We start from the raw sequence: 14,881 nt of genomic DNA on the forward strand, positions 1-14,881 counted from the left end.
TAAAACAATCCCTGTTCCCAAATTCCATTTTTAAATCATTTCCCTGAAGTTTTTCACCTTCACACGACTTAAATATTTTATCTTCTTGCCACACAGGATGGTCCATCCCTCAATCACCAGCTGCCTCTACTTACTGCTAATAATGTGTAACACACACAGCCCTGCCTTGACCTCCTCTCTGTCAGTCTGCAAGCTGCATTTTCAAACTTTCCAGTCTGATTTCAGAAATTATTCCTGTGAGGATTCGACAAAATTTTACCAAAACAAACACAAGGCGAGCCTTCAGACATCACTCACAGGGATTTTTTTTTCACCGTGGGAAACTGATCCAAACTCCGAAGCCAAACAAATGATCCCACAACGAGAAGTTTGAGGAGTTTTCTTTTTTTCCCCAGCTTTCTAAATGTCTGACAGACACATGAGTGAGTCAAGATTAGATTACACGTAATGAGATTATGGCAGCGATAGTTTTAATTAGAAGCAGTTAGTGTGAAGGAAGAAAAACAAACGTATAGAAACTGCTGACTGAGAGACGAGAGAGAAGAGGAAAACTGTTCACTTTCATTTGTTTGAACAAGTGAAAAATGAACAAAGACATTAAATTCTCAGGAAGAGGAAAAAAAAGACAAGAATGCCTGATTTATGACCTCCACCTAAATAATTTAAAACATCCCCAGCTGAAAGAGAATCCTGATTATGCAATGAGGAAAATCAGAAAAAAGGAAAATTGCACAATAATTATAGCAATCACTCATTTGGAAATGAGTTGAAATGAAGGGAAAAAAGTTGTTAATGTACAACAGGATGTAAATTAGACCATAAACAGAGTACTTGTAATAGAAATCAGGTTATTGTGACCCAAGAACAACTTAATGAGCAATAATGAAACTTTACTATTACAAGCTTTGCTTAAAATCAAAGGAGGTAATAATATTAAACTTTTTTTATTATAAAATGATAATAAACAAAACATGTAACAAGCAGCGAGAAAACAGACAACCAAAAAACGACACTGAAGAAAATAAAAGCACTAAACTGCAAAATGGGATCAAAACGGGATCTAAGCAGGTTTAGGCATCACAACCTTCAGGGCTGGAAAACCAAAGGTGCTCTAACGGGCGCTTCGACTCCCAGAGTGAGTCCATCTCCACAGACTCCTATCATAAATGTAAGTATTAAGGTTAGGGTTGTGTCCTCTTTGACAGGCAGGTGGATGCTGAGACGTGTAGCTGCAGCTGCTAGCGCTTCGTGTTTGCTAAGTGAGTGACTGAATTGGACCTTTAAACCAGGTTTGTGCTGTTGATTCATTTTGGAGTATTTTTAATGCAATCAAGTGACAATATGGTTTGCTTTGTGACTCATTTTACTAACAGCCCATTCTCTTGAGGTCCCACCACAGCATTTTGATCGGGTTGAGGTCTGGCCCATTGAACAACTTGATTCTTTTTATTTTCAGTCATTTTTTGTAGATTACCCATTACAGTTAAGGGCAGAAATGTCCTGTGTCTTGACCCATTGCCAGCCAAGTTTCATTTCTTAGAAATGGCATTCTAGAGTTGCATTTGGCTCTAAAACACTTTGGCATACAGAGAAGTTCATGGTCAACTCAATAGCTGCAAGCTGCACAGGTCATGTGGCTGCAGAACAAGCCCGCATCATCACCCCACAGTGATTCAGAGATGATGATGATGATGGTTTGTGCTGATATGCTGTGTTTTGTTTTTTTCTAAATGCGGCGCTGGGCATGATAGCCAAAGATCTGCACTTTGGTCTCATCAGTTCACAGGACACTGTTCCAGACGTTTGGTGGTTTCTGCAGATGAGACTTTGCAAACCGAAGCTATACTGCCGGGTTCTTTTTAAAGGGAAGCAGCTTTCTTCTTACTGGCAACCTTGCCAGACAAACTGTACTTGTTCAGCCTTTTTCTTAATGTTCTGTAAAAATTTTATTTAAAACTAAAAATTACAGAATTCAATGAACTGAATGTCGAAATTTGAGCCGACACCCTGGACACTGAGAAGTCAAACATTAATCAAGTGTCAATCAGGTCAAACACTAAAAGTAACTGTTGATTCATGAATAAGTAAAGTTGCAAATCACTGTAAAGTAGCATCTTAATCATGTGATTTACTCATTTTTTTCCTGCTAAATGAATTCATTAGAAAAATTGTGGATAACAACAATAATTCTTTTATAGCATTAAAAACATTTCAGTTTCAGAGCTTGCACATACTGGTGGACTAACAGAAACATAATAATAATGACAGTATGGTTACTGGGAACTAAAACACACACTTTAGAACAAACACTGTGGGTCAGCTCGGTTGTACGCCACAGCAGCAGATACAAGAGAAGAAGACTTCAGAGAATGGGGTTTCCCCCACTGTGTGTGTGTGTGTGTGTGTGTGTGTGTGTGTGTGTGTGTGTGTGTGTGTGTGTGTGTGTGTGTGTGTGTGTGTGTGTGTGTGTGTAATGGGTGTAATGGTTATAATGCTTTGCTTTGTGTGGAATTTCCTGTTCGGAAGACAGGGAGCATATTAAGCAGAGTAGAGGTTGCACTTTCAAAACCAATTAGACATCAAGCTTTGGAGTTTTTTTTCTTAAGTTTTAATTGGAAACATGTTGGAGGAGGAAAGTTTCACTGTGAGAAAATCTGTCTGCTGGTAACCCGACCACAGCTTCAGATATATCACATGAAAGAGTCCGTTTGTGCACGGCAGCCACAACATTAAACCCACTGTCAGGTGAAGCTGATGAGATTTATCTCAGTACAGAGCAATGTTCTGCTCAAAAGACGATCAGCAACCTTCAAGGCTGGAAATGTCCCCCAAACTGCAGTTCCTCTAATGGCCACAAGAGGCTGACCACAAAAGTGAGACGATCCCCATAGACTCTAATGTTAAAATGCTAAAATGCACAGCATGAATAAACTTGTGTGCAAGACAGATTTGACTCTTGCTGAAGAAATTTGAGATGCTGATCAACAGATAAAACCATCAAGAATCAAGGCTCTACTCTGGGCCTCCTCCTGATGGGACATGTCCCGAACACCTCATCCAGGAGGGATCTTAGTCAGGTGACAAAAGCATCTCGACTAGCTCCTCTCAGTGTGGTGGAGAGGTGGTTATATGCCTCCCGAATGATCCTTCTCCATCTGACAGGATGGAGGAGGATCCTGACAGGAGGATCTTTGGATGAAGATCATTTCCCCTACTGGTCGTTTGTATCTTCAATCTCCATCATTCTTTTGGTCACTACCCAGAGCGCACGACGATAGGTGAGGGTAGGGATGTATATTGACTATTGACTTTTCCCAGAACAAAATAAATTTGAATCGTCTGTACGAAAGAAAGAAAAGAGTAAATTACTGTTACTAATTATTACATATTAAATGTTATTTGATAGAGATAATCTAGTGCAGTGCAATAAAAGTGATATGATGCACAGAGCTATAGCTATCCGTAATTTCCTTGTGACTAGTTGGGCTTTTATATCCACAATATACAAGGATAAGAAATTACAATAAATATATGTTTACTTGGAAAGAAAATATATACACGAAAATACATAAAAGAAGATACAATAATTAAAACCATTCCAAAGAATATTAAATTATAAAATTATAGTATAATTGGTTTAAATGGCCTTTGACTATTAACTATTGACTGTATCATTAATTCGCTGGTGTCTATGTTCCATGTTGCTTTTCATCCACATGCGAGCTATAGCTCCAGTCCTGTACTTCACAAGTTTCTTGAATACTCTAAAATCTGTTGTATCAAAGACTTTCTGTAAATCACTACAAAGCACCAGCAGAACATTTAAAAAATGACCCGCTGACATCAGTGAATGTCTTTTGAGACTTTCCAATATCCAACATCTGGCAAAAATGGAATCACCATATTTGAAGGTTGACCATTCAACTAGCAACAGCTATAACACAGTCCTACTTTTGTTAGACCCCTAAATACCCCCTATATTTTGAAGGAAGACTAAACGGACTTTTAGAAGCATTTGTTGTGCTGCATTTCCACTGACACTTTTCTTTGTTTGCTGTTTGCAAAGGCAGGACAATTTAGTAAAACCAAAAATGACACGTTCTGATTGTCTAGATTTTAGAGTTCAGGTTATTGATTGGATTCAGGTTGTCACAGACGACGACTTAGACTTAAATAAGTGAACATTCTGGCTTAAAAAAAGGAAGAAAATAATTAAAGGCTGTATGTGAATCTCATTTCATCTGTCCCACTCTTGCAAACACTGACTGCTTTTCATTTGTTTTGTTGCATTTTCTGTTTTCAAAGCATTTTTCTTTGAGTTTTCTGTCCGTATGTTTTGATTTTAAAACCCTATTTTTTTCCATTTTGGTTGTACTTACTCCAAAATTTTAGACACAAAAACACAACTGGAAACAACTGCCATCCTTTGAAAGAGACTTGAAGGAGTTGGATCATCCTTTCCATTGTTTCAGTTCAAAGTCCTCTTGTTTCAATCGTCTCATCGGGTGTAATTATGACATAATGATGTCTGATATGAAAAAAATCAAAATGAGGAGGTGCCAGCTCAGTTTGTAAATAACATCACTTTTTTGCATCACAGCTGCTCCTGGCTTTCTTTGGAAACTTATCAGGTAAAAATATTTTTTAGAATAAAAACAGTGAAAGGGTCATTAACATCCGAGCATCATTTTACATCCTTGTTATGCAGCAAATTGAACTGAAGTGAAGAAGTGTTAAAAGCTGGAGGTAAAAACACAGAAAGCCGACAAGACTTGAAAGGATTTCGCTTTAAACATCAACATTTTTTCACTTGACTTTTTCTTTACGTCTTCCTCTCGTCCTCGTCTGCATGGATGAGCTGGAACATCTGCTCACTGTCAGCACACACTAATGCATCTGCGTGTGTGAGAGAACATGTTCTACATGTTATAACACATGTCGTCTGTCTGCTCAGCGTAGTCCATCTTCAGCTGTTTCATTTCACTTTGGTCCTAAAAGTGTTTTGCATTTTTAGAATTTACTCTTCTATATTTACTGCTTTTAAAAACTGCTGTAATTAACAGAAACTATGCAGAATTTACAGTTTAATAATCAATTGGATGGAATGCAGGAAAGATTTTGAGAATTTAAAATATCCCGATGGCACATGGAAGTGTGCAGCTAGGATCATAAATGACCTCAGTTACTTGCGTCCTGTATTACTCGTGTACTTAAGCTCCAAACAGTCCAATGAGCAACAGCAGTTATAGATTCATTTTTAAATCATCTGCAATTCTTCCTCCTCATTTGGTTTAGAATGAAATCACATTCAGGACTCCAATGAAATATTCTCGTATTTACATTTACTGGCGAACAGAGAAATGAATTTATTCAAACAGAAACGGTTTCATGAGAATTTAACATTTGTAATGATGAGTAAACATACTGACCTGCTCTTTAAAAAAAACACTAATGAAAGACACACAGCAGCTTTTCTCTCAAAATAATTTATTCCAGACGTGCACACAGATCAGTCGTCTCTGATCATTAAAAAATAAATTAGATCTCAGTGTTTGCAGGAGAGTTTCTGAGGCTACAGCGCCACCTGCTGTCACACAGAAAAACTCCTCAACACTGCACACAGGCTCATCAGAGTCTCTAATAACTTAAAAAGAACATTTACTCAGTAATGCTTCAGGCTTTAAAGGATCACTCTGCTGGTTTCCTGTTTTTAGTACAGAAACTTCCGATCTTGTTGATTTTAACAAGATCCAAAAGTCAAAAGATCAGTTTTTATTATATTATAATTTATTCTCTGCCTCCTAAGCAGCCATTTATGTAAAAATGAGCATAATAACTTCAACAAAATAAATTAATCTGCATGGAGTGAAAAAAATTTCCTGATCCTCTGTAAAACTAAACCGAATATCTTTTTCAGATATTCACAAAACATGAAATAAAGGAAGAAATCTAACAATTAATTCGTCATTGTTTGAGCCTGTGGTGCGTTCACTGACACAACAAATGAAGGACGAGTCTATTTACACAGTTAATACACTAACAAACACTCATTGAATGTTGCAGTGTCCTTGAATGTGATGCATTTGTCATTTTAAAGGTAAAACACTGAAAATCAGCAGGATGATGCTTTTAAAAGCACATTCAGAGTTTTTATACAATACTCACTCGTTCACAGATAAACAGACGGATTTTAAATAAAGGTTGATTTATGTAACAGACACTGTCGAAGCATCAGGAGAGTTCATCCACCATCATGCGCTTGAGTTCTGTTTGGAGACAGATTTTGGCACACATGAGAAAAAGATCTCATTCAGGTTTTAAGTAGCTATATTTTCTATCACAGCTATTCTATTGGTTCATAATGAGGTTGGTAAGAGTTTTAAATAACAAGGTCAGTGCATGTACCTAAAAGCTCTGACTTCAGAATGCTTTGAACACTTAATATCACATTTTTTTTTTACTGTTTGCTCTGTATGATGTCACAGAGAGGGGGTATCCCTCATACAGTTATCTCAGACACAGAAGCCATAGAAGCTACATGCTGTTGATCTTTGTGTTAAAGTGGCAGCCAATCGTAGGAAAGCTGCCTTTTTCCATATAGACGTTGCTGATATGGAACTTTACACACTGTACTACATTAAACTCCATGATTAAGGTACATGTGACATATCACTGCCAGCACAGGAGGCTCAAGTCCTTGTTTAAAAAATAAAAATACTTGCAGAGAGCGCAATAATTCAATAATATGCTGCACTGACTTTAAACTGCTCGGTAATTGTCTTAAAAGGACCATCGTGCACGTCTCACTGCTTTATGTGAGAAATACAGAGGCAAACTGTTTTACATTTAATCAAAATGTAACACAGCACAGATCTGCACAAATGCACAAAGGTCTAGGTTAACATTAATTATTTATGTGTAATACATGAATACCATAATAATGAAAAATTTAATGCCTGATTGTGAAATATGTAGCACAGAGGAAAGATGTTTATTCAGCAGTCGGGATCTGCTGAATAAACATCTTTCAGACTGACGTGGTCTGTGGTCGTTTGGAGCCCTCAGGCTCTGCTTCGCCCGTGTGTGTCTGAAAGTGAGGGTGGTCCTGAACGGGGAGGAGCTAAAACAGCGCGTTTCAGATGAGCCGAGGGGATGCAGGTTACAGGGATTACTTTGAACTGTAAATCATGAAAAGCTGTTGTAGTATTTTCCAAATATAAAAATATAAGCTGGATATTATCAGAAAGGGTCTATTTAAATGTTACCCAATTACAACAAATGTGTCGCCTGTTTGTGTGTTCTTTCTGAAGAATTAGAAAGATGTGATCAAATCGGACTCAGGTTTCGAACTGGATTTAAACAGGTAGCCGATTTACCTGCAGCCTCAGGTGTGACTCAGACTCTGATTGGACGGCTGCAGCAGCGGTCAGAGCTTCCCTCTGTCCGTCATGGCTTCCTGTATCTGCCTGTTGAGCTCGGCGATGATTCGGTCTTCGTGGGTGTAAACTCCAGTCCTTAGCAACGCGTCTCTCTCTTCCAACAGGCGGCTCAGGTGCTCCTCAGCGCTCTCGCTCAGCGCCAGACCGGGGGCGGGGTCAAGCACAGAGGGGGTGGGGCCTAATCTGTCATCTTGCTGTTTTAACCTGTTGAAGAAAGCAAAATGCCTTACAGGAATCTGTACTTTGAAGCAGGATTTGGGGCGATATACTTTTAGGTTCAAGCCCTCAGATTTTATTATTACAAATGTGGTTCCAGAGCACGTTGTCGTGGTATCTTATGCTGCAGATTTGCAAAACTTTTATGTTCAAGATGAGAAAAAGCTACTGCCAAAGGATGTATCAGTCCTCTGAAAAGTAGCGCAAGTAAGAAACTGAATTTTATTCATTTATGTTTTAGGTGCAACTTTATTTTTTTTTCCCTGTTGGCTGTAATTTAAAAAAATTAATTGCTAACAGCTGTTTGCTGGCTTATAGTGAACTTTGTCTACAGAGGCATTTACAGTCTTAAGCGTGCAGATAGCTTTACTCCTGTCATTCTCTATTATGTTTCAGCTGTTTCGTGTGAGCGTGCTCACGGCTAGATTGGGAAACTCTGGGTTGGCTGAGCTGATTTTTGCGGTTGCTGATGTTGGGATAAGTGCAGCCACGTAACAGAAAGACACCCCAAGTCTGTTGAACTTGATCATCACCATCACCTGTTGAGCTCGTTCTTGATGCTGTCCAGCTCCTGTCTGTCCTGTCGGACCGCGTCCTTCTCCTCTGTTGCTAGGTAACGCAGCCTCATGGCTTCGAGCTCGGCCTGTTGTTTCTTCAGACGCGTCATGGCATTTTCCTGCTCCCGCTGCAAAAAAACCCCAAACAAAACAAGAGAAACTATGAAGCTGTGAATGTTCGTTAAATGTGAGCAGAATCAGACTCAGGTTCTCGTTCACCTCACGTAACCTCAAGATCTTCACTGTGACTTCCAACACGTTTGACTTGAACCTTGGCATTCAAACACCGGTCAACTGATCAGATCTGAACTGAGAATATTTGAAAATAACCCTCTGACCCGTGCGCTGAAATGTGTGAGTTCAGATGCCAAGAAAGTGTTTTTCCAAATTACACACAGAGCAGTGTGGTGATAAATTTGTCTGGTTTCACATTTTCATAAAGCTGGCCTGAGAAAAATGCTGCAGGGCTTCGAGAGAATTCACACGGAGACCAACAGCAATGCGGTGAGAACTCAAGGAAACTTAATAAAAAATGTCCAAAAGCCGTATTTCTCTCAGCTGCTCGGGCCTCCAGCTCAGAGTTCCCAAAACCGTCCCGAACAGCAATCTGAGCCGAGTCAGCTGGACGCTCATAAATCAACAACAACGGTCTGAAGGGAGAAAACAAATGTGGCGTTCCTTCAGACCTTTAATTATAAATTTAAAGAGTTATTATTTAAAGGCTGCAGGTTATACATCCAACAACCTGCAGAAAAAAAAAATCTGATATAAGAACATAAAAGATTGAAGATGATGACATGAGTCCAACATATGAACCTACTGTCTATGACAAGGGAAAAAAAATAGCATGTGCTTTTAAAACCTTGCGCTTTCAAACAGTATTTAAGACATAATTAAATGTAAAGAAATCATCAAATAATCTAGATTTAAAAAGTAGAAAGTCTTTTTTTGGTCAATAAAATAATAAAATGGGAGAAAAATAATGAGAAATCTCAACATACAAAAGCATAAAGTGATGTTACTGGCTACACGTGAACCCTGGGAGGATGTGTGAATGTTTCCAGCACTAGCAGAGGGCCAGCAAGTCATCAAAATTACTCATAACCCCAGTGGAGGGCTGCTGCTAACACTTATTTTTTTTTATTAAGCAAATTTGAGAACGAATTATGTGGCAAGAAATGATGATCCAGAAAAGTGGTAAATTCTCATATTTGGTAATTAGTTACCGCTGAAGGTTTAAAGTTATAGTTAATTAATCAGTTAAACCATTTTTAAAAATTAATTAACTAATTATTAACTAATGACTAATTTCATGATCATGGGATTGTTGTTTGGTCTGTAAAACATCCAGCAGTGACGTCTGATTTGTGTAACAGTCCAAAAACAAATATAAAGATTTAAATTAAACAAATGAACTAAAGAGTAATTAGTCATTTAGAAACATCAAACTGGCCACTGGTTTTGGGTTATGGCAGCTTTATGTGCTTTTTAGCTTTATGTGGTAGCCTGTTTATTATCTTCATGCTGTGCTGAAGATCTGGAGGTTGTCCACTGTTCTATCTGACAAACAGACCAAAATATTTAATATCTGATCGTTGAAGGGCAAACAAACAGTAGGAAGCTATGACAATCAACACTTTTGGGGGGTTTTTTTTGGTAATTGGCTTTTTTTTCTTATCATGAAAAAACTGAGAGGCTCTCTTTTACGGCTTAAACTAAAAATTATGTTGATTTATTAGGTGACTGATTTTTAAAATATTTTTAAATAAATGATTTTCACAGGGGAATTTCATGTTCTTGCTGCACCTCCTTGTGCTCTCTGGGTATGTCAGCTGCCTCCCACTATCCACAGATTGGCACATTTGATTAATCGGTGATTCAAAATTGACCGTAGGCATGAATGTGAACCAGAATGTTTGTCTGTTTCTCTGTGTTAGCCCTACGAAGGGCCGGCGATCTGTCCAGGGTTTACCCTGCATCTCTGACCAAGCTTGCCAAAATGAGCTGGGACAGGCTCCAGCTCAATGCAACCCTGAATCAGATCAGCTGTTCAGAAAACAGATGGATCAAAGGTCTATGAAAACAGTGAAAGCTGTTTTGTCTAACTAACTTCCAAAATATTGAATTAATCATAATTGAAAGGCAAATAAAAGCAGCAAATGGTGACAATTGTTAATGCTCCCTAAGCGAACGGCAGTCTGTGGTTATGTGACGGTTAAGCACTTTGTTTTTGATGTACTCAAACTATGACTCTTTTGTTTTTCTCCCAGCAGAAAGAGTTTCACTGGAGTCTGGTGTGAGGTTTTGGTTTAGGAGTGCATCTTTTTTCCCTTTTGGAATCAGACAACAGTTTACATTTTTAGAGAACAAAATCCAAAAGTCTTTAAATTTACAGAAATGAGGCCAAAAAGAGCAGAAAGTTCAGAGGAATTGTAAAATGGGAACAAAAGCTTGATGGTTAATATGTAATCATGTATCAAAATAATGGACAATAACTTTCCATTGATGAGCTAATGGATTTACTGACTAACTGCAGCTTTATTTTCTTAGTATCCATTAGTTACGGTGCAGGTTGACCATGATCTCATGGAGAAGGTGCACCAAAGGTCGAAGGCGATCCTCTAAATTTAACCACTAAAAGCAGTTGTTAAAATATCTTTAATAGGCCGAGCAACATTACCATCCCATACTCAGCTGTCAGCGCAATAATGAGGAAGAGTGCGAGCAGCAGAGCGCAGGCAGTGGGGAAGTGATCGGAGAGGCTGGAATCTGTCTGTGCGCTCGGCTGATAGAGAGCAGATCGAGCAGCCGGCTCATTCTGGATGGGAAAACCAACATTTTCACATTACACACACACAGAAAGCTTCCACTTTCACACGGCTGATCGCCTCCTCACAGAAAAAACACACCATCTCTCTCTCTCCCTCTCTCTCTCTCTCACACACACACACACACACACACACACACACACACACACACACACACACACACACACACACACACACACACACACACACACACACACACACACACACCAGTGTGTTGACACAGGCTCAGCTCTCTGTGGACCATTAACAGTCTGTATTACAGGCCGTTTTAGGGCTAATTACTAGAAAAACAAACAGGCTAAACATTTTCTCTAGTGCCCGCTGCCAAGGACAACCTGAGGCTGAGTCCTGAAACAATCAGAGGACGAGGTGATACCGAGGCCTCAACAGGGGGGTAGGAGGAATGGGGGGCACAGAGAAAAGTAGCTAAAAGTCAGGACTCTGAAGCAGATATTACACAGTTAGGCTCTGAATCACAGCTGACAGCATCAAAATAACCACATGGACATTTCTAACAAAATGTATCCTGTCAGAGTGTATCTGACAGGACAGACATAGTCATGGATGAAGGGAGACCAATGGCCACGGATTGTAAACTAAATATAAGGCAACACAATTAATCTGATTTTGGCTTCCACCAATTATAAAAACAAAATAATCTGTATAAAATTATTACTTTGGTTCCTTTTTCTGTTCAGCTCCCTTTAGAGGTTGCCACAGCAGATCATCTCTCTTCATCTCGCCCTATCCTTAGCACCCAACCCTATCACACCAACTCTCTGCATGTCCTCCTTCACGACATCCATGAACTTCTCTGTGGTCTTCCTTTTTTCCTCCAACCTGGCAGAGCCATCTTCAACACTCTTTCCCAATATATCCACCATCCCTCCTCTGCACATGTCCAAACCATCTCAAACATGCCCCTCAAACCTCAACCTGAGCTGTTGAGGTTCTAATCTTGTCCCTTCGGGTCACTCCCAATAAAAATCTAAGCATCTTCAACTTCTCCCACCTCCAGCTCGACTTCCTGTCGTTCATGCATCATAGCAGGTCTCGCTACCATCTTGTAAACCTTCCCGTTCACTCTTTCTGCTGTCCTGATGTCTTGTTGATTTGATCTGTCCATCTATCCTTCTGTTATACTCATTTCTGATCCTGTTCCTCCTGCTCACTCCCAATTAAAATCTTAGCATCAGCTGAGGTAACCAAAGGAGAAACTTCACTTCACAAAACCCATGTAGAAGAAAGCTCAAGGTATGCTTTGACTCTAGGGGCAAATGCCAATTTTTTGAGGTTTTTGGTATTGTTCATTAAATTAAAAAAAGAAATAAAAAAGCTTCGGTCACCAAAAGAGATTAAATTAATGAAACCAATCTCAGCCTCTACTCAGAAGTGTCATCTCTTTGCAGATAAGATTACTAAAAAATCCACAATCACGCAGCGATGTAAGATAATTTGTATTTCTCCATGATTATGCAAGGGTCCTTTTGAGTGACAGTATTGTAAATTTCGTTAAAAGAGCGTGAACATGAGGTTCCAAGTGGACTTCACCTACTCTTCAAGTGTTTTTTGCGACTGGTCATTTATCTATGATGCATCAACTACGACCTTCAGGTGCATTTAATAAAATATAATAGCCACAACTACTTGTCCGTGGTGTATAAACATGACCTTACTGCTCAACCAAAACTTTTTTACATCTATCCAGCCTAAGCAGAGAAGTCCAGACCTCCCTCTCCCTGGCCACCTCCTGCAGCTTGTCCGGGGGAACACCAAGGCGTTCCCAGGCCAGCTGAGAGATGTAATCTCTGCAGCGTGTCCTGGGTCTGCCCTGAGGCCTCCTCCTGGGCCTTTTTACATCCTTTGATGTAATCGAGAGACTACGAGCATCTTGTGTAGAGCATCTACCTTGTGAAGCCCACTGGTGTGGTTCAAATCACAAAAGATTGAACAATCAAAAATCACGACAGAAAGAAAGTTGGACTTGGAATTTCCAGTTTTATAGACGTTGTATTGGCCTATTTTTCATTTTTCAACATTAGTGGTACTGCTGTATCGAAATCTCTGAATATATAGCTGTGTCTATTATATCAGACTGTTTGAATAAAAGAGCATCCATGTCAAGTTCCTGATTCCTGAAATACATTCAAATGAAATGTTTAAACAGGCCGAAAATATAAACTGAGATAAAATGATATCCACGACCACTGAACCATAACACAACATCCAGCCTTCACTTCTCCTTTATCAACAGCTAAAAAAACCGCTGTGAGCCTGGAGATGAAGACCAGGCTGGATGCTGGTTTCTGGGATGGATGCTCCGAGAATGACTTCTCCTCCCCCGCTGTCTGACCCTCCATTACTCGCCTGTACTGTCAGAAGTCTTGAGCAGCTGGGCGATGGTATTGGGGGTGGGGGGGGATGCCTCGTACAAACACTTTCATCCCATCGCTTACATGTGGACACACTTTTCTATAATCACATGAAGTTTTCTGAGCAGCTCGCCACCTGTGGGAGTTCAGGGGGAGTTTTTCACCAGCGCTCTGCGAGCTTGTTTAGAGACATGACGGATAAAAAACTAAGGAAATGAGGATGATTAGAGATAAACGAGGGTTCCTAGCTGCATATACAAAATGTCTGGTTTCCATAAGAAGCTGGGTGAGCTTCACACACAAGAGGGTTCAAGGGCAGTTTTGTAAATCACTTAACCCACATTTTGGCTGTCTGGAGAAAAACAAAGTGGAGTTTAAGTAATAAGGACTCACAGATGTTCTCAGAAAATGTGCAACTTACATTGTTTGACCTCCTCACATGAAAAAAAATATATATCAGCAAGTTTTATTTATTGAAGAACTGGACTGATGAGAAATTTGCCAATTTTAGGAAATAAAACTGGAATAAAATGTTTTTGAATATACAAACAGATCAACAAGTTTTCAGGATTGAAGTCATCAATTTCATCTTGAGAACTCTTACCATATATAATTATTAAGTCAATATCACAACCAGCAGCCTCAATAGTGTAATGTTTGCAGGCTTTTCAACCTCACTAATTAAATGCAGCACTGAGGAGACGAGATCATTGCAACAGAGGGTTAAACAACCCTGCAGCTCTGTTATATCTGCTGTGTTTGAAGGGTTAAGGTCCGTATGTTCAGGCTGCAGGGACATGCAGAGCGGAGGTTTAAGACCGATAAGCACGAGATAAAAGCTGCAGGAGCAGAGTTGAAGAATGTGGTCCGTTTATAATGGAGACCAAAACATTTAACATTAACCAATGGGTTTGTATTCAACCTTTGAAGTGAAGTTTCAATTTATTAGTAGCACTGAAATATCTGAGTTGTGATACCTAGTTGTGTGGATGCTGGAGGCATCCACACTATTGAGTTCCTGTTTCTCTTTATTCTTTATCTTTATTATTATCCTACTTTATTATTCTAGTTGCCAATTTTTGCACTTTTTTTGGCACTTTTCTACTTCCACAATTTTCAGCCGATTTTCACCGTTCAAATTTTAAACTATTCTGCTATTTCTGCTAATGTGCGCTATGACTTTTGGTATTTTTAACTGTTATACTTTTTAAAATATTAAGCTTTTTTCCTTTAATTTGTCCCATTGAAATGAATGGGAAACTTCAGCAATTCTGCTAAAACTTGCTTGTTTTTGAAACTTATCTACTTTCTCACACTTTCGCCTAGAACAACCATTCAAATTTTAAAATGTTCACAAATTATTGGGCTATTCATGAATGATTCAGCTTTTTCATGTCTGTTACCGTTTTCATCTTATCCCTCTTTAAGTTTTGAGTTTCATTTTTGTGATTTTTCACAAAATACATGCG

At 39.1% G+C, this 14,881-nt stretch overlaps 1 protein-coding gene across 3 annotated transcripts in view; it reads right to left on the minus strand.

The window, feature by feature from the left end:
* Positions 1 to 5,467: 5,467 nt before the first annotated feature.
* cep120 (centrosomal protein 120) overlaps positions 5,468 to 14,881 on the minus strand; it is a 35,292-nt gene continuing 25,878 nt past the window's right edge. For all 3 annotated transcript variants that reach the window (XM_005451460.4, XM_005451461.4, XM_003444505.5), the window contains exons 19-21: positions 8,195 to 8,340; positions 7,377 to 7,643; positions 5,468 to 6,266 (exon numbers count right to left, since the gene is read on the minus strand). In XM_005451460.4, the coding sequence (XP_005451517.1) occupies positions 7,427 to 7,643; positions 8,195 to 8,340 (363 nt within the window). In that variant the 3' untranslated portion in view covers positions 5,468 to 6,266; positions 7,377 to 7,426. The remainder of the gene's footprint in view (positions 6,267 to 7,376; positions 7,644 to 8,194; positions 8,341 to 14,881) is intronic.

This window comes from Oreochromis niloticus, linkage group LG12 (genome assembly GCF_001858045.2).
Source record: "Oreochromis niloticus isolate F11D_XX linkage group LG12, O_niloticus_UMD_NMBU, whole genome shotgun sequence".
NCBI lineage: Eukaryota > Metazoa > Chordata > Actinopteri > Cichliformes > Cichlidae > Oreochromis > Oreochromis niloticus.